Raw genomic sequence first — 22,938 nt, 5'->3', positions numbered from 1 at the left:
TGCTGGCAGATAGAGAAACATCTATAAAACACACTATGATCTCAGAGAAATCTATTTCGAATCTTTGCACGCTACTTACTGGCCAGCAGCACCCAAGGACAGTCTCGAGATCTAGTGGCGCCATGTTTGCTGATCCTTCGCTTTGATTATCTAAGACGAAAGAGACTTTATAGGTAATAAGAGGATAACTAGTGGAAGAATAAAGACAAATTACCTTTGTAGCCTAGGAGTCTACATCAATTCATTCCTAAATATCAGTATCTGGCAGTGGATGTTTAAAATTTTTATTGGTATTTAAGCTAATATAAATTCTAACATCAAAATTTGTCAGATGTAAGAGAACACAGAATTAAGCTACATTAAAAACAGGCAGATGACAGAAATCCATTTTCTTTCATCCTTGAAACCCAACAACGTGGGATGTGGAAGTATTTTTTTTATCAAGCAGATAATCTGTTTTATCACTGGGTAGTAAGCCATTTTTGTAAATTGTCTTTCAGCTGAAAAAACAATATACTTCTTACATCATATTGGAAAAGGAATAACCTCAAGATTTCCAAGTAACACAGCTATGTTTCACATCTGAACTCCCCTGCGGATCATTAGGAAGAGTTTCAAATGTCCCATTCTTGGCCTTCATTTGTGCCAAGCCCTGGACAAGTCTGCAACAAGGCTCTCACACGGCAGTTCTGCATGGGGTGCTAAATCGCCTGCCCCCTCCCTTCCCCTTAGCACACCATCACTCATACTAGTTGAGGTCTCTCCTAAATCAAGTCATGCTTATGCACCATAGAGGAAGTGTGAAATCAAAGTCATTTGGCTCCTGTCTCCTGCAGGCTAAGACGCTACCTCTAGCGCCCCATGTGAACTGCTTCCCCTGCTCTGTGCTTAGAACACCGGGGTCCAGTTCTGCCCTCAGGCCAGATGTGCAAGGTAGGGCCCAGACATGGTGCTGGATCAGCACGCTCTAGGGTGTGGGGTCTTCTGTGGGCTGGTATCTGCAGTATGCTCCCAAAGGGGAGTATGAATGGGGGAGAACTGCCTTATCAGATCTAAAATCCGACGTTTTCTGGATTACATGTTTACAAAACTGCCAATTATCTAAAAAGGTGATGAAGCAAAGACAGACTTGTTTTCCTCTCACCTAGTAGCTGGCAATAATAAAGCAGTTAAGGCAGACTAGAAAGAAACACCACAAGACTGATAGGTTTTAAACCAGATTAAAGTTTTTTTTTTTTTTTTAATTCAAATTGACCCAAAGCAAAACTTACATTACAAAAGAAGAACAAAATACAGTATGGTATAACACACTAGGAGTTACAGGAAAGCTAAATTTGTGGGCAAAGGGCCTCATCCCAATCACATTCTGGGCTAATGAGCAATTCTGCAGGAAAGTTAGAATCTCAATTTTCATGTGGTCCACTCTGGTCATTAAACTATACTCTTGTTCCTTAGGGTGTGCATCTGACACATCACGCTAGACTCCCACACACTTCGGACTTGAACTCTTGCTACTGCCAGCACACTGAACTCCTCAGCGGAAACGCTGTTCCGACCGTGACTGATAATGTATTGAAAACCAAAACAGTCCAATCCTCCAAACTAACAACCATGGATTGATTGGTAGTAAATAGTTTAGAATTATGGGAATTAAATAATCTAAAAAACACTCTTACTCTGCTGTACATGTATGAACACAAATATTTACAACAAAAATCTTCTGTTTTCAAAAGATGAGGTTTGCAGTTCATTACTGATCATAATCTTTTATGAGCTGGTTTCTTTGGTGTAAGTGCCAAATATATTTTTCTAAAGATTTAGGAATAGGCTTAAATAATAAATTTCAAAAGAAACACAGAAGGGTCAGTGACAAATTTGATAGTATTCTGAACATTTCAGTCAAGATTTTGGAAAAAAAAACAAAAACAAAAACAATTTGTTGATTTTCTGGATAATACTTGTTCTCCCTGTTCATTATGTGACTGCAGGATGCTTCTCTGCCGACCAAATTCAATGCGGACCTGCACATGCATTCCTATATTCCACCAGTTACTGACTTGGACACATTTTAGTTATTGTTAAATAGGATATGTGATTGGGATTTTTATTAACAACAAAAATAAAACATTCTTTTTAAGTTTCCAGATAAATCAAATCTCAAACAATAAATAATGGAATTATACACTTCTTCATTAAATAGAAATTTCAATTCCAGGAAGAGCTCTCATAATTTTTTTCTGAAGTCACAGCAGCAATACAGAACAAAGAATTTACCTTAATCTGATCTTTTTACTTGGAATTCCCTGACTCAAATTCAATCGCTAACTTAGTTTGGAAACCTCTGAACGGTTGGCAAAAAGAAAATCATTTGAAACTGAAATAAATTAATACACACGTATGAGGAAATAAGCTCTGTGTGAACTTAACATTAACATGACTGCCCCGAGTGCAGGATCCCCCGGCCCCCCTCATACCTTCTTGGTTGCCTGAGCCAATGGCTTCAGGGAGGAGGGATACTCAGTTCATCTCTGGCCAGGCCATGTCCCTGAAGCTGCTAATGTGTCTTACCCTGACCTGGCCTCTTTAAAGAACCAGAACACAGCTCTGAGCGCATGTTCACACGGGACTCTGTCTCTCGGAGAGAGATAACTGTTTGGAGGTACGCTAAAAGGGAAAAGGACAGACCATCCATTTCCATCCATCAGGCTGCAGTTGGTTTGTTTACAAAACTGGCCACATGCTCTCTGGCTCCCTGCAGTCATGCTTTCTCCAAGGCGGCCTGTTCTTCAGAAACCTGCGCACTGCCTGGGCACAAGCTGATCCGATGATCTGAGGTTGCTGCGTCCAAGACAACCAATTTTGTGCTCAACATACTGTTGCTGGCTCTGAAAAGAGGTAAAGCCAGAGCAGGCCCCTAATTTGGCCTGCACACACTTTGCAGGTGAAACAGTTTTACACTTAATGACTTAGAACTCGAAATTTAGACAAGGGAAGCCCTTTAGCTTGTAAACTTCTGATAACACATTTGTGATTCGTGTGTAAATAGTCTGAAATTCCCCAAAGCACTAAGGAACAATACTGGGATATTTGAAAAGGTTCTTTTGAAACAAATGCGATGACAAATCACGCAGAAAACACATTTTCAAGGGCCCCATCATAACTCCCTAATGCCTCTGCAACCTTTCCATTGTTGTTACTGGCACTTTATCAGTGTTTACACTGCAAACCTATGTCTGATCCACCCAAGGAAGTAGGATAACTGTCCCCCAGAGCTCCCCTGTGTCTAACCTTAAAACAGATAGGAAATGTTTAATTAGCATATTAAGAATTAACCAGACATACAAATGTGCACCCATTAGAAATTTTGCCCTTTAGAAATTTTTTTTCAAACGAAAATAAAAAATATAAACGAAACGAAAAGAAACCCATGAAACCATCCCAAATTATTTAACCATTACAGTCGAATGGTTGAACAATATTTTGGGCTATTTTTAGGGAATACTCTACCACCAGGATATGAAATTTTCTGCTTTAAGTGAAGTAAAAAACAACTTAAAATGGAAACTGCCTAACTGACATACTATGATTGTGCAATTAAAACAGAAGTGGCGGTTCCTGTTCTCACGGGCAGGTCAAAGCCGGCTGTGGAATGATGAACATCAAGTGAAATAATGGAGAAAATACACCAGAAAGAGTATTGCACTGGAGGCACTGTTTTCAAAACAGAACACACTGGCTTTATAAAGTTATTTTCTTTCCCATTAATTTTTTTTAAAAACACCATTCTACTAGAGACACAAGTTGAGACCCACTGTCTCTGGGTAGTGTACTATAGTTGTTAAAAAAATAAGTTAAAAACAAGAGCACGTCAACAGGAAAGCAGAGGTACTGGATTGATGTCATTCAAAAGCTACATGAATTAGGAAAAGAACAGTTTGAAACAGCCAATTTGTACTCATTAAAAATGAAGGAGGTGACAATATTTCTTTAAAATGTTCTTAGGGCATTTTCCAGTAGAACCCAGGGCCGCCCCCCACCCCCACCCGGGTGACACTGTGCCTCCACCCTTTAATAAGTGTTCTGATGGTTTGCAGTATCGTGCACGCCAATGAAACCATAAATTTGGGAAGGGTAAATTCTCCACTCCAAACCTGCTTGTGTCATTTTGGAAAAATGGTTTTTGCAAATGCACTATTTGTATAGAAAGCTTGGACCTCTTAAACTTGGACCAAGAAACCAAATTAAGACCTTCAAGCATGTGGTGTGTATGTTTATATATATATAAAAAATCCCTCCCCTACAATGAAAACCAAACGAACGAACGACAGCAAAAAAACAAAACAAAACAAAAAAACAAACCTAAAGGTGTATACCTGCTTTCTGACTTCACAGCAAATCAGAAATTGCATAGGATATACTTTGTGCAAGGCAAAAAGCCTTTTTAAGTATCTGGAATATAACTCCTAATCTTGCTCACAGTTCTGTGTGTATCAGATATCATCAAATTTGTGTTTTAAGTAGTCTTTCATGACCTTGGCAATTGGTAGTTCATCAAGTAGCTTTAGGTTTTGAAGGCCTATACATTGTCGAATTTTAATCCGGCACAGGTCCTGCAAGTTTCTGGGCTGTCCTAGAAGACAGAAAGAAAAAATGTCACCAAGCTATACAGCAAAATACTTAAGGCAGGCTTCTAGATCCTCAAGAGAATTGTTTATGTCACCAGAAAGCATCCTCTACAAACTTGACATGCAAAGGACTAGAGAGACTGGCTAAGAGGTCTCATCCTGGTAACCACGTGACGTCCCATTGGACCCTTTTCACAACCCCGAGATGGTCTATATTTCCACCTTCATGTTACAAGTCAGGACACTAAGTATCAGAGACTTAAGTCATTGTTCAACGTCAGAAGGTCAAGGCAGGCTTTTTATTGACTGGAACTAACTGCTGACTCTAAGCCTGGTATTATTCCCACTACAACTCAGAAAGCTTTTTGTCATCCTGGTGAGGCCTGTATCGTGCTGGGTGAACCTGCATGAAGGGTTATGCCTCTGGGGCCTCCATTTCCCCATCTCCATCTGCAAAGTGCAAGGCTGAGGGAGCGATGAGGTGCTGGCTGTCCGTCCCCAGCTGGCACCTGGAAGTGGAGCACAATCTCTGGGCAGCTTCTTCCCCCAACAGCTGCCCACCTGGTCACAACTCTGGACACAGCAGAACCATGATGGTGGGGATGAGGGCACAGACTGGTAGGGCAGAAGGGTGGGAAAAGCACCCAAACTATAGGGAAACTGCAGCTCTTCAAAGATCACACCCTACCTGCCCCCAGAAACTTCTGCTGTAACCCAACTCAAACAAGATGACAGAATCTAATTTCCTGCATTTTTGGATACTTTGTTTTACCACAACAGCACAGATGGCCACAGACACAAGCAGAAATTCTTAATCACAAGGCCTCAGGAGTGTCTGGAGTCACATAAATTCTGTTTTCCTATTAAATGGCAATAATAAAAAAAGCGAACATATGCTGGATGCATTCTTAGAACCTCTTGACATATACTAACTCGTTGAATCTTTTTATGAGGGAAGTACTTTGATCATCAGCCCATTTTACAGACTCCTTGTGTCTCTGAGAGATGAAGTAACAAGCTTAAAGTCAAGAAGAATGCCATACGTCAGAGGCTCACAGCTCTTTCACACTTCTAAACACTTTTTGAGGACCTAAAAGAACTTCTGTTTATGTGGGATATTATCTACCGGTAACTCTCATTCCGTAAGTCCACAATTTTGTAACTACTTGTAAATTCATTTAAAAATAAGAAACCCACTGCATATTAACATAACACTGTTATGAAAAAGCTATATCTGACTTAAAGAGATGATAGATGAATTCTTACTTAAGCTTCTAAAATTCAATCTGTGCCAATGAAATGGTATCACCTAGTCTCTGAAAAAGTCCACTTACCCTCATACAAAGAGGAATGTGGAAAGACAAAGTCTTATGAAAATCATTTTGACCTCAGAAACCCCGAAAGGGGATACCAGACCATACATGGAGAAGCACAGCTCCACTTGGTACTTTATCCCTTACTTGAATTGTACTTGTTAACTGTGATGACCATTATTCAAAATTAAGTCATGCTTTGTAAGTCAAAAAGGCTCCTTGAAATGCAGACCTCTGCTCTGTGAGGCCTGTATAAACTCATGCTATCCAAGAGTTAGTTCATCAATGGTCTTTTAATAGAACCACAGCAGAACTGACTACTTTCCTAGAAATATCTGTACGCTAGGGTGGTGCAAGCCACAGATATCTGCACATATGTGGTTGTGTCTCTCGGCGAGGCTAAGTCTTCGTAATTCCAGATCTGTTTAAAAAAGCACTTCTGGAGCGGGGGTGTCATGCTCCCTTCTGACACTTGAGAGACCCTTTCCTCTACAGCACTTATCAAGGTGGTGATTCTTGTTCAAGCGCAAGTCCATCTTCCTTACAACAGGACACGTTCCACAGGGCAGAGGGCTTCACTGGCCAATGTAAACTCAATGCCTGACGTAATACTCAGAGAATACCAGTGACATGAATTAATACTTCATAAGGCTTGTCCTTAAAGTATAAAGCAATCTACTCATTGCAAAACACACCCGTTGTCAACAGCAAATCATTTTCTAACCTGTTTTGAATTACTTTTCATCACCATTCATAGGCTACCATTAGGAAGAGAATAAATTATCACTGTCATTTTTTAATAAATCCTTACAGTATTGGATCTGTAAATGCAAACCAGAATATGAATTAGATGTGACTCTTCTTTGTTTTAAGTAAAGAATTTGCTTTTTCAAATAGATGGCAGATTCTTTTCAAGTATAATATTAATGAAAAAAAAAAAAACCCACAATGTACTGGCAAAAAATGGACGAGGATGATGCTGACATGTAAGTACACATGCATATTTAAATGAAAACATATCCAACAAAACAGAAAATGTAAATGATTGGAATTTGCTTGGTACACAGTGGAGAATCTTCCAGTCTCTCTCCACTGGTGGCAGACAACATCTCCAGAAATGACTGCAATATCTCCTGTGCCTCATGTTCTATTTCACAATGTGGCTGGCACCCCATCATTGAGAGATGGCCTCTACCTTCCCTCTCCTTGAAATGGGGTATGCTGTTAGCTGTGAGGGACACAAGCCTTCACCTGGCTCTTGGGTCATTCACTCCTGGAAAAACAGCTACCACCATCCTATGAGGAAGTCCACACAGTTATAATAAAAACGAACAGAGGTCACTGCCCAACAATCTGGACTGAGTAGCCATCTTGACAGTGGAGAGGCTCCAGGTGACACTGCGTACAGCAGAGAATGATGACTTACTGTCTTACTACATTTACTGTCACTACATTTTGCAGCATTAGATAACCAAGGGAGATTTGAGGGCCCTGGAAGCGGGGGGGATGGCCATGAAGAAAATCTAAAACATGTGGCTTTGTCACAGGGGCCAGGGAGTGGAAAGGGCTTTTGAGGAGGCTGTCGATGAGGGCTTAAAGGAAAGCTTGGAAAATGTTATAGAAGCTGCAGGACAGGGGATGCTTGCATTAGTGGTGGAAAGTCTGGCACCCTGGAAATGCCCCAGTGATCTGTTAAGAAGATTCCCGGGCAGAATACTGGAAGGATCACTGGCTGTGATAAAATGCAAGAGGGCAAAGAGTGGAGCTAGCGATTTAGTTTCAGGATCACAGCTACAGAAACGCACCCACCCTCAGAAGATGCCTCAGCATGAGAGTTACTCAGGGAAAACTCACTTTCCATGCTTCAATGTCAGAAAATTTTACTCAATTAGCTACTGATTTTTCTTCTCTTTAGACAGTAGATTATGGCAGTCTTTTAATATTCTGGGAGAATCTTATCTTTTAAATACTTTTTATCCATCTACAATTGCTGCCTGCAGAATGACTTTTAATAGTAAAGTGTATCTGGATGGTTAACAGCATCAACTTTGGAGCCTGACTGCCTAGGTTTGACCCATGGCCTCACCAAGTACAATCTGTGTGATCTTGACAAGCTACGTAGCCTCCTGCCTCAGTTTCCTCATCCATGAACTGAGAATTACCAAAACCTACTTCATAGGCTTTACAAGGATAAAAAGAGTTCATTTGGGTCTCCCCTGGTGGCACAGAGGTTGAGCACTGGGCTGCAAAGCTGCCCGCAGCCTCTGCAGCGCCGGTTCGATCCCTGGCTGCCAGGGAGGGTCCCACATGGCGCGCAGACTTCTCCTGCCGCCCACTGCTCCCCTCAGCGTGTATTTCGTCAGTCTGCCTGTTCTGTTCCCTGTTCTGGCTCTGGTGAATTCTCTCACCCTCCCGTGCTTCTGACTGTACCCAGTGCTTGTCTAAATAAATAAATAAATCTTTAAAAAAAAAAAAAAAGTCTCCCCAGTCACCTGCTCTAGGGCCTTTTCCCCATTAAAAAAAAAAAAAAAGTTCATTTTGGTAAAGAGCTTAGCATAGTACTGACATAGGGAGAGAGCTATATAAGCATTTGGTAAATAAATGTTAATTTTCAAATACTTGTAAGGATAACATTTGCTTTTCCTTCCCAGAAAAGTAGAGGGCTGCTTTTTGGAAATTGAAGTCTCCTTCTTCCTGGTGTCAAAATTGTAAGAAAACTAGTTGAGAGAATAAAAGGGGCAACTGTAATCCATTACTGGGAAACAGCCCTGGGCAAACTGATGGAAATCATATTCTAGAATTTACTGTATGACCTGACAACTTTAACTGCATAAAAAGACATGTGCAGTGATGATGTGCTGGACGCCTCATGCTGCCGGGTAGTAGTACGTAGGACTGAGTGAGAAAAAGGCTAAGCAATAAAGAGCTACAAGGTCCACTCACTGTAACAACTGAGAGACTATGTAAAGAGCTACTTTTCAGAAACACCCATTTAAGGATAGAAGACTAATGGGGGAAAAAAGTGCTTTTCTTGATAACGTCTCCCAAAGTATTTACTGAGCACCAACTATGTTCTAAAAAATGCACTGCTCCAAATTTTAAAGGGTCCAGGAAAGAAGAGGAGGCAGCGGCAGAGGAAATAAAGAGGACAGAGAAAGAGAATAAAGCAAAAACTCGGCACAGGCGCACACAATGTTTACCAGGCGTGTTAGAAAATTAATCCCTACCCTGTTAAGTAACAATTGCCTTGTCTATGGGATTGTAACAGGGGAGACCCGGGGGGATATCTCACAAAAAGAGTATAATTTAAGGAATTACAAACACTTTGGGGGATGCAGAAAAAACTACAAGGTATTCACCCTAACTAACTACAATGGAATTACATAATAGTTCAAAGGATTATTAGTCTTTCCATTTGGTAAAGAAGCCCATCATTAGTAATAATTGGGCTGGTATAAAATAGGAAATCAGCTTTTGAAGGGTCTGATCTAATATAAATTACAAAACTATGGCTAGCAGCATAATTTAGAAAATTAAATCTCTTAAACCACCTCCTGTGACTTGCCATTACTGCATTTATGATACGCTAAAATTATTTATTTGGATAAAATAAAACGTTAAGGTGGACAGAGAGACAAGACATTTTAAAGTAACCAAAGTGAACAATAACAACAAAAAAAAAAATGAAAAGGTTTTTCTCTGGAGAAGAGGGTAGAGGTTGGTGTTAGCGAAAAGGCTGGTAAAGAAACAAGAAGAATAATTTCGTTTCCCTGGATTGCTTTATGACAAGCTGACTTGTTCCTCTCTATCTTAGGTCAACACTGCGAGCCTTCCAATACCACTTTGTTTTATCTCAGTTTCCCTTTTTAACACCCCACCGTGAATATGTTTTATTTCATTGCTCTTGCCTCTGAATTCCCTTCACAGGGACTTAACATGAAATGTGTTAAAACAAATTTTACTTTAGAAGACAAAGGCGGTTTCTAGCTGGCCTAAAAATGAAAATGATGGTATTATAAAATAAAAGGTTTTTTTTTAATTTTTTGATTTGCTCTGATTTAACTCTTAGAATCCAAATGTATACACTACCAGCCTTGAGGTTATTTTTCTACTGGTTACATTTCTATTCCATAGGCAAATGAGTTTCGACCAATCTTTTCCAATGCATCAAGCCAAATAAAACCATGTATTACTTCCTGACAAATGACAAAAAAATCTCAAAGCCTACATTCGTAACAGGAAGTAAAACAAATTATGATGAAACAAGTATAGAATAAGCTGATACTTTCTCAAAGATCCTTAAAATGTAGTGTGCTACTGTGTCTATTTCTAAAAGTGATTTTAATTATTGAGATTGAAGATGACTACAATGTAGATGTTAACACTGTTTTGCTAAGTCATCCTACAAAAAAGAAAAACATCAAAGAAACTGGTTTCTGAAGAACTTGAAAGAAACACAAGAAAGCATTTGATGCAGGGGTGCTGTTTTATGTGGTCACCTGCTCCCATACCTACCACGGTACTGGATTTAGCTGAGAAAGCCACAGGCTGAATTTCACTTTCTTAAAAAAAAAAAAAGTCGTGATTTGTATTCTTACTTTTTAAATTTGAAACTCTGGACTGTTTACCTTCAGCAGCTAAAACTCGGCACTTGGCTATCATTGAAATTTGAATAGAAAAAGATTTCAGGTAACTATATTATTTATTAAATAGTATTTTAAAGCACCTGTGATTGATGTTCTAGAAAGCAACAAGCTTAAGTACCTGACAGTCTCCTGCAGAACAGCTGACCCAACTCAATTCCCATCTCATCTTTTTCTCTTAGAAATATGAGCCATTTAGGGCCTCCCCGGTGGCGCAGCGGTTGAGCGCTGGGTTGCAAAGCTGCCCACGGCCTCTGCGGCGCCGGTTCGATCCCCGGCTGCTCCCCGGCCACCGGAGGAGGGTCCCACATGGCGCGCAGACCTCTCCTGCCGCCCGCTGCTCCCCTCAGCAGTGTACTTCGGTCCTTCTGCCTGCTCTGCTCCCCGCTCTGGCTCTGGTGAATTCTCTCACCCTCCCGCGCTTCTGACTGTACCCAGTGCATGTATAAACAAAAACAAAACAAATAAAGAAAGAAAGAAAGAAAACATGCCTCTATATAAAAAAAAAAAAAAAAAAAAGAAATATGAGCCATTTAATTCCTTAAAACATACAAAGCAAACACAACCCTATTTCTGGCACCTCTGAAGTATGCTGAGTGCTCCCCTCAAGTCTTTGGACAGTGTGCACAGAAACACAGGTGACTGCTCTGGGTAGGAAGTACAAGCCCAAATAGTACATTCTTGGCCTTAAGAGTAGCCGACACCAGGGCCTCCCCGGTGGTGCAGCAGGTTGAGTGCAGTGCTGTGAAGCTGTCCACAGCCTCTGCAGTGTGGGTTAGATTCCCAGACGTCCAGGGAGCTACCCACATGGCACGGCTGACCTGTCCTGCTTTGCCCGCTATTCCCCTCAGCGGTATTTTCAGTCCATCTGCCTGTTCTGCTCCCTGCTGGGTCTCTGCTGAATTCTCTGACCCTCCCGTTACTCTGGGTTGTACCCCAGTTCTTGTATAAATAAAAAATAAATCTTAAATCTTAAAAAAAAAAAAAGAGTAGCTGACACCAGCACTAGCCACAGGAACCAATTATAGCTGTGTGCCTGGGGAATGAAGTTAAATGGTTAATTTACTCAAGGGCTTCTTGGCACCTCTGACATATGCACTGAATCTCTGAAGCTGGGCTCTGGGGTCCAGAGTACCAGTCCTTCAGCCATATATAAGTGATAGAATGCAGCTGCTTCACCTCTGCAGCGTTTCATAGGACCACAATTTTATAGACACGCTTCAAGAATCACTGATCTCTACTGATCCTACAAATATACTAGCAAAGGGTAACAGTAATTTGAAGCATTCCATTTTATCCACTGATTATAACTGAAGAACTATGTTAGCAATTCATCAGGTTCTTAAACTGTAGGTTAAGAGGGCAACCTTAAAACTTTTGAATGTTGACATAGTACATCACTAGGTCTCAACTTTTCAGTTTTAGGACCTTTGTGCTCTCTTGACAGTGGAGGAGCTCAAAGAGTTTTTTTCTTTTCTTTTTTTTTTTTTAATACAAGAACCGGGGTATAGGCCAGATGCATGGGAGGTTGAAAGGATTCACCAGAGACAGAGGCAGGGAACAGAATAGACAGACTGACGAAATACACTGCTGAGGGGAGCAGCAGGCGAGACAGGAGAGGTCTGCTCGCCATGTGGGATTCTTGCTGGCCGGCTGGGCTCGAACCCGCGCTGCAGAGGCTGTGGACAGCTTCACAGCGCTGCGCTCAACCACCTGTGCCACCAGGGAAGGCCCTGAGTTTTTTCTTTTTTAATGTGAGCCATATCTATCTCTATTAACCATATTTAGAAACCAAAATTGGAAAAAAAGTTTTGAGTATTTACTAAAAATGGTGAGAAATTATCAGTTGAAATAAATTTTTATAGAAAAAAGCTGCTGTTCAAAACAACGATTTTGTCAGAAGAATGGCAGTGTTTTACCCCTGCAACTGTCTCTTAAGGCCTGGCTTTGTGGAAGGGAGCTGGATTCAGGGGTCTGCATCCGTCTACTGTGACAGGCTGTATTGACTGAAGCAGCGAAGAAGACCCAACCTCACTCCTACATGCACTTGGCAAAGGAAGGGACAGTTTAATAACCTTTTAAGATAATTGTGGCTCTTCCTTGATATGCTACCAAAACTTATCAAGTGGAGTTTTTTAAAAGGTTAGCTGCAACATGGAATTTGACACTCAATCAATGAACTGTTTAAACTCCTCACATGAAGGCCCGCCTTGCTCTCTGAGTGAGTCTTGCACACACGTGTGGTTTTGTACCAACAGGCGCTAGGCCTCTGGAAAGCATGGGCTCACTGGGTGATGCAGAGCTTTCCAATGTCGACCCATTTCATTCCATGTTACCAACAAATCCATTTTGTTAACATCTCCACTGATTTCGAAAGCCTTTAGGCAGGTTCTCAGTGGCAACAACAAACTTTTCCAAATTCTAATTTTCACTTGAAAGCTCAAATTTTATGACTCATCATCATCATCATTGTCTGTTGTTTTCCGTAAGGTGACAAGTGAATTTTATTCATTTTCAGGAAACTTCCTGCCAGGTACCCAAGACTAAAGAGCTGGCAGTTTGGTCATCATGTATCTTGCAGTGGGGTTCCACGAGAAATGCCGCTGGTTCAGCTCAAACAAATGACAGAAGTGTTTTCCCTTAATTCAGTCATAGTGCCTTGGCGCAGAGTATGGATACTCTCAATTTAAGCACTCAAAGGAACAAGACTTAATGAAGCTAATTTTGCTGCTTTGTCATTGAAAACACTCCAAAGCGAAGCTGGGCTAGGTGGAGGGCTGATGGGGAAGAACACGAGGCTGCTAGTACCTTCTGGGGCGGCTGCCCTGGCGCGCAGTGGCACACGCCACAGCTCTCACACCATCAGGGTGGACATCCGAGCAGTAGAAGAGGCAAGTCACATCTTAGCATCACTGAGAAATTAGTTTTGAATTCACTGGCCCCTAAATCAGTCTGGAGGACCCCCAAGAGTCCACACTTTGAAAACCACTGTTCTACACAAATCCAAAAAAAATAAAATAAAATCACTAACAGCAGGAAATCATCTTCTTTAAAGAGTGGTTACTGGCAAGAATTCTAAAAAGGGAGACACCCCAGGGACTATGACCCAATCCCCCATTTTTCAGAGGAGGAAACTGAGATGGGGGAGGACCCAGCAGCTTGGCCAAGTTTATTAGGTCAGTCAGACACTGGTCAAGAGCCCATGCGCTCGCTCCACCACCTCATTCTGATTCGGCTGATTTAATAGCACCTCTGACCAGGCAGCGTGCAGGGGTCCTTAGGCGAACACACGGGAGCCGCCTGCCTCTTCATCCCAGTGGGCAAAAGTCTCCTCAGCACAAGGGATGATGGACAGGACTTTTTTCACATCTTGAGTAAAAGTGATAAAACTGAAGAAGAGACATTCAGCTTTGCTCTAATGTGTAAAGAGCTTGGGAGCCGCAACTCTAGTCTTTACAAGAAAAAAGCCAAAGAAACACAAGACCAGTGACTTGTCTTAAATTCAACAGCAAACTGAAGACTCGGGGCAAACCTCCCCCACAAAATCTGGAGGTGAGGAAATCCAGAGTCACAGCTAACATCTGAGTAGCTTGAGCAGAAGCCCTGGAGCCGGAATCCGGTAGGAACATTTAATAATTCTGACAGACTTCCAGAAGCCGAGTGTGGACCAGCTCGAGTGAGCACCTTAGCCTTCAGGCCTCCCTCACGTTCTGAGTTTATGTCCAGGGACCCCACTAGGTTCTCAGATGAATGGTCAGTGGCCCTCGCAGGGGGAAGGTAACTCACAACTGCTGTGAGTTACACCCAGACACTTTTCCATAACAAGGGCCTGTTCTCCAAGGAAAAAGATTACCAGAGTGATATCCCACCTGTGGAAATGGATATTTCTGATTCCAGTTGCCACAGGCTTCTCCCTCACCCAGGACTGTGGGTTACAGCTGAGGGAGGGGGGACTTAGGGAAGCCCAGAGTTGAGACATAAAAACCAAGGAACCGGAGGAGTGTGAAGCCTCTGGCACCTACAGTTACAGCTACAGCAAACACAGCCCAGTCAGATTAACATAAGAACCTGACATTAAAGGCCTATTTGCCTCAGTTCCTATTACCCAATACATCATGTCTGGCTTCCATAAAAATCACAAGACATGCTAAAAGGCAAGAAAAAACACAGTCGGAAAAGAAAAAGCAAGCATCAGACTAGACAGCTATGACACAGATGTTGGAATTATCAGACGAGCCATTGAAAATAACTTTGATTGCTATGTTAAAACCAATGAAAATATTAGATGGGAATAGTAAAATCTTGCTTATATGCCTTAATGAACCAGCAGCTCCACAGAGGTAATCTCCACTCTCAGTGAGTAGAGATGTGGCAAGGGGAGGGACAGATGACATGTGGCCCTGGAACCTTTGATTCCACTTTGCCTTTGAACATTCTCCTCGAGATAAAGGATAGAGGCCTACAATTAAAGCATTTCCAGGCAAGCTGCACAAGGAGCAAGATTTTCTGCAGATAATCTAGCCAATCACACACGGCGCTCCCTCCTCACAAGGGGCATTCTCCAGCAGGGAGCCAGGTCGTTGACTGGCTGATTGCTGCCTCTCCTCTGAGACTGGACCATGTTCTTTAAAACTTCCCTTCAATTTCCCCCCCCTTTGCACAAGGAACTGCAGGTGTCAACTTGTCCAGTCCTCCCCTTCGGCTGCAGAGGTGGCTGACTGAAGAAAGTCCTTCCCGTAGGCCAAGGTCAATTCTGTGTGGCTCTCTTCCCACTGGCATTCTGAGCAGTGGCCCGACGAGGGGCAGGAGTTGCTCCCCTAGATTACGTGTTACTCCCTCAAAGTTAACAATTTCATACAAAGAGAAAATGGTCAGTCCTAACTACCCAGGGCTGAAATGCTTTCTTTTTACAAAAGTTACCCTTAAATTATGACTTATTTATGAAAGAGAAAATAATATCATGAGTGTTTTCCAGACCCTCATGTGATTAAGTTATGTGATTAAATATTCTTGTATTGTTTAATAAAATGTTATTTTGTTTAAAATATATTACGACAGCTAGAATTTTAGAAAAACTTTTTAGAAAATGTCAGAAATGAGCTCTCCCCCAAAATGTAAATTCTTCCCCACTTCTCTTGGAACAAAATTCCAGGCATGCAGATGATTAAAATCCCACCTTTCTCTCCCCGTCCCCACCCCCATAAGATTAAAAAAGTTCTTGCTAGTCATTGCCCAGCTTCCGCATGGAATTCTCTTTCTTTCTGAAAAGATTTCATATACTGGGGGGGCCTCCCTGGTGGCGCAAGGGGTTAAGACGCAGCCTGTGAAGCAACCTGCAGCCTCTGCAGCATGAGTTCGATCCCTGGCCAGGGAGCTGCCCACAGGGTGCAGCAGACCTCTCCTTTCTCCCTGCTGCTCCCCTCAGCAGTGTATTTCAGTCAGTCTGCCTGTTCTGTCTCTGGTGAATCCTCTCACCCCCCAGCCTCTCTGTCCTGTACCCCAGTTCTTGTATACATAAATAAATTAATTTGTAAAAAAAAAAGATTTCATATACCGAGCAACACCTTTGTTCACACATTGGACGAGGGAGTTTACACGGTGGAACAGGAAGATGATAAGGAGGGGAGGGAAAAGCCCTAAATTACAGTCGGATTCCTCCAGGTGAGTTCTGTCACTTACCTGTATCCTCAGTAATCTTTACTTTTGAAATAGGCATTCTTGAAGTTTTACTATTGCATCTCTTTTGACATTTTCTCTTGCATAAATATCACTTTTCTTTCTTGAGTTGGGCCATCATTCCTACAATCTCTTGCTCTTCACTTTCAGCTTAGAGAATTTTAGTCCATTCCTGTATGTCAGCACTTCTGGGATCCTCTTTGCTCCATAAGGGTGTCTGTGCCAACACTTCATACGAATTATTCTACTTTAATAATTAACTGTGTGCACTCTGCCTGACCCGAGAAAGAGTGCCTCCTTAAATTCTGTGCCCAGGGCACCTTTTCCAAGACCTGGTCTGGGTGCGAGGAGCTGGGAGCCTCCTGACCCAAGAGCTGGAGCCCCCTCAGCGACTCGCATCAGTGACCTCTGCCCATCACAGCATGTGCTGTCTGTCCTCACTGCCCTCTCTACCTCTCCTGCCACCCCTTCCCCGTTCTCTCAATTGTCTCTTTAGTTTATTTGTTCCACTCTCTTTGTTTTCTTTCAAGCAAAAGAACTGAAAGAAGAAAAAATGGTTTCATATAAACACGACCAGAGAAGCAGCAAATAGCTCCCCTTCTGCAAGGTGATCCTCACTATGTACGTCCAAGCTTCACCCCTTCTTAGCTGTGCTTATTACTCCTGGGTGCAAAGAAGCTGCTCCTGCATGTGACTGGCTTTCTGGAGCCCAACAGGGATCCAGCCATTCTAGAAAGCCATAAGATAGATCTTGCTTTATAACTAAGCCACATTGTGTGCTGTTCTTATGCAGTGCGTACCAGAGATTTTAGGGTAAAGCCTCTAAAAATACCCAGTTGCTTTTAAATTCCAGAATTATGATTTACTGAGTTTCCACTCAGAATGGTGCAGCAAACTGTAAACCAGTCCAGAATAGAGATCACCGAGTGGCACTTCTTTGGTCCTTGAAGCCGAGGATGTGAAATCCCAGTGTGCTCAGCCACCAGCCTTTCTGGATATAGTCAATGAGTCAACCCACACCTGCCACGGATGTTCCAGGTGCAGGAAGGAACTCGAACACACAGAGCCAGTCCATTTTCCTACCTGCCCCTAATTTAAAGGTCCACATGAATGTCCTTGTAACTGGCATTCCTGCTCCCTAGAGGCACCCTGAGTTGGGATTCAGCAGCTCCAAGGCTGGGATCCCATCCTCCTGGCTGCAGGCCTCCCTGTGCAGACCACATAAGAGTCGACAGAGTTGAAACTAGGGGACTGGTAGAAGAAGAACCTAAGGTTCGCTCTGCTGGCCGCAAGCCAGTCCGTGCTGTTCATCCATCCCATTTAATTATTTTATTATATATTAAAAAACACTTAGATAGCACTTAAAATGCTGGCAGGCACAGCTGCATTATAAATATTAACTCTCAAAGCAAGTCTATAGGAGAGATTGTTATCCTGATTTTAAGATGAGGACGCTGAGGTACAGAGCAGTTAGGTAAACCTGCCCAAGGGCACAGCTAACTATTGGTAAAGGCAGGTGCCAAGCTCAAGTGGTCCAGCTCTAGTCTATTCCACTGACCACTGGGCAAAATATGTAACAAAAAGGGCTGAGGCGATGTCTGTAACAGGCCTTCCTGAAGGCAGCTACGCCAACTACACCAAGTTTCTAGTGTAGAAGTTACAGCAACAACAACAAAAGCAGATATCCAGAATTTATTAATAACATATACTCGACCAGATATACTCCTTAACAGCATCCTAACCTCCAGCTCAACAGTAATCCTATTATTCACAACCACAACCTACTGAGCAGTCTCTAAACTTGGACTGCCAGAAAACATGCTGAGAAGCAGCCTCTGAAATTTCACTGCTGTCTTTTCCTAAAATGTGGCCTGGTTCTGAAGACCCAGGGTAACTGGTGAGAACACACACAGACACACAGACACAGACAGACACAGACACACACACAGACACACACACACACACAGAGTCTCTCTCCCCCTCTTTTCGGTCTTTGGGTACAACTGTGCGCCTGAAAATCTCTGCAAAGAACGATCTACCTTCCCAGACAGTCCATACCTCTCTCCTAAGGCAGGCAGATCTCTGCTAAACAGGCGTGGGAGCAACTGGGTACTTATGGCCATTTAAATTTAAATTAATACAATTAAATAAAATTTAAAATTCTGCTCCTTGGTGGTATTAGCCACATAAGTGCTCACCAGCCACCTGGGACTAGTGGCTACCATATTGGACGTCACAGAAAGAGACCATTTCCATCATCACAGAAAGTTCTACTGGACAACACAAGTTAGACACCAAGTGTAATTTCTTTTTATGCTTTAAACTGAATACACTTAATGGTAATAATTTCCTCTTTTCCTCCTTATGAATACACAAAGTTCAAAATACAATTTATTTTCTTCATAAAACTTTTACTCTGACTTTAGTCCCAAGGGGTAGAGTGGATTATCTACAAAACAATCAAGTAGACTCCTTACCCCCACCAGTAGCTGGTATGCATTTCTTCTTCCATAATAATGACTGAAAGTTAAAAAATCAGATGATAGAAAGAATTCACTAAGGAGTCATCAGACAGCAAGGTCAAACATTTTGTTTCATAGAATTCCGTTTCGGACTGGGTATTAAACTCTTGAAGACACATATGCCCTCAACTGGTGACAGTGAAGCCTGCCAAGGAGGGACGGCCTCATGCACACGACTGGCAGCCCCGTCAGACGATGCAAACAAACGAGGTGGCTTAGGCACTTCCAGGCTCTTTAAAACCGAGCCCCACACAAAAACACAGAGATCCAAGGGAAGCCAGATGGCTGGGGGATACGGGCACCCGAGCTTCCACAAGCTTCTCGTACAGTAATTTCTAGTATCCCTCACTTGCTTTACTAGGATACCTAAGTATGTGTCACTGCTGCTCCACTCCACGTAGCAGTCAAGTTCAAGTCACAATAAACACAAAACAACAGCTTAGCAATAAATGACAGATGCTAGGACACTCCTACAGCTAGAATGTCTAAAATCCAAAATTCTCCTAGTTCCTTGATCTCAAGTCCAATAAAGCCTGGAAAGATGACGTTTGTGACCAGTAGGAATTGCCTTGTTCTGACAGATCTTTATTAATTTTAAAAGTTCTATGGCTTTTTTCAGATGGTTATCATTACTAAAGCTGTGTATGCTTTACTTACAATATATTAAACACGTTTTTTAATATTGAAAAAAAATGTAAGCCCTACTTTCTGCCCTTCATTTTTTCTCTCATCTTGTCTACCCCTCATACTTTTTTATAACATAACTGAAATTTTATGAAATCTTGTGGTGGAGCTTTCTTTTTTATTTCAAATGAAGGAGCTATTACTTACCCAGCAGGGCTAAAGGGAATCATTAACGTTTAGTCATTTTAAGTTGTCAAAACACCTTAAGCTCCTTAGAAGATGCACATTTTTTAAAAATGCAATAATAGTAATAATTATATTACATACTTGTGACTTCTTGCAAGAAATCCAAACACGGTCGACTACTTCCAGAAATACTTATTGAAACAGCCAGTGGAGTCTGTCCTTCATAGTTCCTTGTGTTCGTGTCCGCTCCATAATTATATAACATCCGTGCACAGAGCACATCATCCCTAAGGGCAGACAAATGCAAAGGAGTCTGTCCATCTTCTAAGCGACCCAAGTTTGTGTCTGCTCCTCTCTGAAGGAACATTCGGCAATAAGAGTGATTGCTTTTGATCACAGCGTATCGCAACAGGAAACCATTCTGAATGTCAATGTTGGCATTGTGGTCCAGGAGGATTTTCACACAGCTTGACCTCTCGCGGATAATGGCTAGCTGGAGCGGTGTTGTACCTTTATCACTGAGTGGGTCGACCTCGGCCTTGAACTCCAGTAGGAGTCGGACAAAGGAGTCCCTACCGTAGTGAGCAGCCACATGGAGGGGAGTCCAGCCATCATTGCTCTTTGCATTGATAATGTCGCTCCTGTATTCAGATTCTAACATCAAACGTGCGATCCGGGCCCGACCATGCATGGCTGCGTAATGAAGAGCAGTGAAGCCTCCGATTAAGTCCTTCACTGTGGGATCAGCTAGAGTTAAAGCCAAAATGAAAACATTAGCAGACGCTAAGACAAAAATAATAAACTCTACCATGGCACAGCAATATTCTAGCCAATTCTCATACAAAGTGTAAGATGATTTTGTGTTATACTATACATCAAGTACTTCTTTTCTCATTTTAATTGAAGAATAGCTTTCATGGAAAATAAATTTTAGTAGAAAGTTAGCAAACCTGGATTAGCAGAATGAGAATGACTTACAAAGCATTTAAAAGAGAGTACAGAAAAACATTTCAGGTCAATAGATCCCTCTCTTTGCTAATTTAACCAACTGCTTTTGGCTCCTCAATTCCCCCATCTCTGTACTGTTTCATATTTTTTCCTCTGTTCTGAACTTTTTGCTTTTTTGCTTTATTTTCTCTTGTGTGTTGCTTCTTAGTCTTAAAGAGAAGCATGTGTAGCAACATCTGCTCCTCTAAATTACAGATGCATTGTGGTCTGGCAGACTGTGTTGTTTTAGGGTGTATTAGGTACAAAAAAAAAAAAAAAAAGGTTTTCTGTGGTCTGCAAAACTTCCAAAGCATGTTATATGTTAAGTGATGTTGATAAATCATGTTTTCATAAGATAAAAGTTTATTCTGAATTCCTAGTCTTATAAGGACTTTGGAGTTTATTAAGAATTAAGTAGTATACAGTGTGAAAATTGGGAGAAACCTCAGCACTGGACAAATTTTATTTTTTAAAACAGTTCCATAATCTTTTCCTAAGCTGACTGATTTTTGAAACAAAAGAAATAAACTCTGTGATTATCTGCTCTTTGATTTCTAATGTGACAGACCTTTGTCACCTGCCCCAGATATTTCTGGAAGCCAACGTCCGTTCTGTGTGGCTCTCTTCCTGAGCAGTGGCCAAACTAGGGGCAGGAGTTGCTCCCCTATATTATGTGTTACTCCCTTAAAGTCAACAATTTCATGTAAGATAAAATGGTCAGTCTTAACTACCCAGGACTAAAAGGCTTTCTTTTTACAAGTTACCCTTAAATTATGACTTATTTACGAAAGAGAAAAAGTGTTTTCCAGACCCTCGTATGTTTACGTGATTAAATATTCATGTATTGTTTAATGTCACTTTGTTTGAAATACATTATGACAGCTAATATTTTAGAAAAACTTGAGGTAGAAAACGATGTAAAATATTAGTAACACTGTCAGAAGAATGACAATTAAGAATGACAATTAAGCAGGAGTTCCAATAGGCCCTATAAAAAGTTACTGTTCCAAAAGTAATGTCAGCTCAATTTCCAGAGAACATTTCATATAAACTGACAGTACATAAACATAATATTATTTTTATATATTTAAAGAAAATAAGAATATCCCATCTGCCTTGGTCGTAAAAGGAAATTGTACAGAACCTATTTACTATGCAACTTTGAAAAATGAAGGTAAGAACATTTTAACAAAGCATTTTGCTGCCATCTACTGGCAATGTTTCCATTTGACAGCTGATGCTAGCCCTCAAGTCATTCCAATCAAACAGGCATGAAACTAAAAGGTCTCCTTTTATTCAAATAAAATACTATATCTTGCCAAGAGGGCCATCTCTAATCTATACCTGGCCAACCAAATGCCTTCAGACTTTGTCTCTCAATCTGGCATTGAATTTTAAAAATACCTTCTTTTCATTTTTCCCAACTTTCATCCACTAGGGGTGTTTTAAAGGCACCGGCTAATATTCTTATATGTATCTTTTACTCACTCTACTTGACAGTAAAACTAAGACTATATTACATGAAATTGCATTTGCATGTTTTCCACTTTATTTCTTTTTGAGGTTCTACTTACATTTTGGTGTAAAGAGAGCTTAGGAAAAACAAAGATTAACGAATACGGCAATGATCTGCTTAAACTCAGTAAAAGCCATCAGAATGCACTAACTGAGCACACACTGTAAAAATAGCACAGAAGCAGGAACTGTAGGTTATAACATGTAACGTTTGTATGATTTCTGTCCTGAGGAATTAATAAATTGGAGTTATAAGACAAATGAAGGCACAAACAAAACCTAGTTTAAGAATTATTATTAGCCAATGCAATAAGACAAGAAAAACTAATTTGTAACAGCAACAGAAACTACAGAACATCTAGACATAAATTCAGTAAGAAATGTAATTCAGTAAGAAATGTGAGAGGCACAAGTAAAGAAACTCATTTCTTCAACTTAACTTGCTTCATTTGTGCTGCTCAAAAGTCCCTTTATCAGACAAACTTTTCCCAATACCTCATCCAACTGAAACACCCTCCAATCTCATGTCCTCATTCCCTTAGCAAGTTTCTTAATTGTTTTAGGTGGAATCCATTTTAAAATTGTATCAAAAACTCAAGAAACCCATTTAAATCTGTTGAAAATGACTGAAAGTATTTATGATGCAAAGAAACATCCCATTATTCCAACAGCTCTATTTTAGTACAAAAACAAATCACCCATTTTAAGTGCACAAGTTGATGAACTTTGATGAACTGTATATAGTCAGGAAACCAACTTCACAATTAAAATATTTCCATCATCTTAAATACAATTGGTCTCAACTCTGGGATCCCAGCAACCAACAAAGTTTTGCCCTCTAGATTTT

At 41.2% G+C, this 22,938-nt stretch overlaps 1 protein-coding gene across 2 annotated transcripts in view; it reads right to left on the bottom strand.

Moving 5' to 3' along the window:
* Window positions 1-1,125: 1,125 nt before the first annotated feature.
* ASB7 (ankyrin repeat and SOCS box containing 7) overlaps window positions 1,126-22,938 on the bottom strand; it is a 44,615-nt gene continuing 22,802 nt past the window's right edge. For both annotated transcript variants that reach the window (XM_037510077.2, XM_037510078.2), the window contains 2 exons: window positions 19,731-20,336; window positions 1,126-4,630 (listed from right to left, as the gene is read on the bottom strand). In XM_037510077.2, coding sequence (XP_037365974.1) covers window positions 4,491-4,630; window positions 19,731-20,336 — 746 coding nt within the window. In that variant the 3' untranslated portion in view covers window positions 1,126-4,490. The remainder of the gene's footprint in view (window positions 4,631-19,730; window positions 20,337-22,938) is intronic.

Source organism: Talpa occidentalis, unplaced genomic scaffold, assembly GCF_014898055.3.
Source record: "Talpa occidentalis isolate TD23 unplaced genomic scaffold, MPIMG_talOcc4v2.1 talOcc4.14, whole genome shotgun sequence".
Lineage (NCBI taxonomy): Eukaryota > Metazoa > Chordata > Mammalia > Eulipotyphla > Talpidae > Talpa > Talpa occidentalis.
Note: the sequence above shows the minus strand (reverse complement) of the source record. Positions and strands in the feature narration are given on the sequence as shown.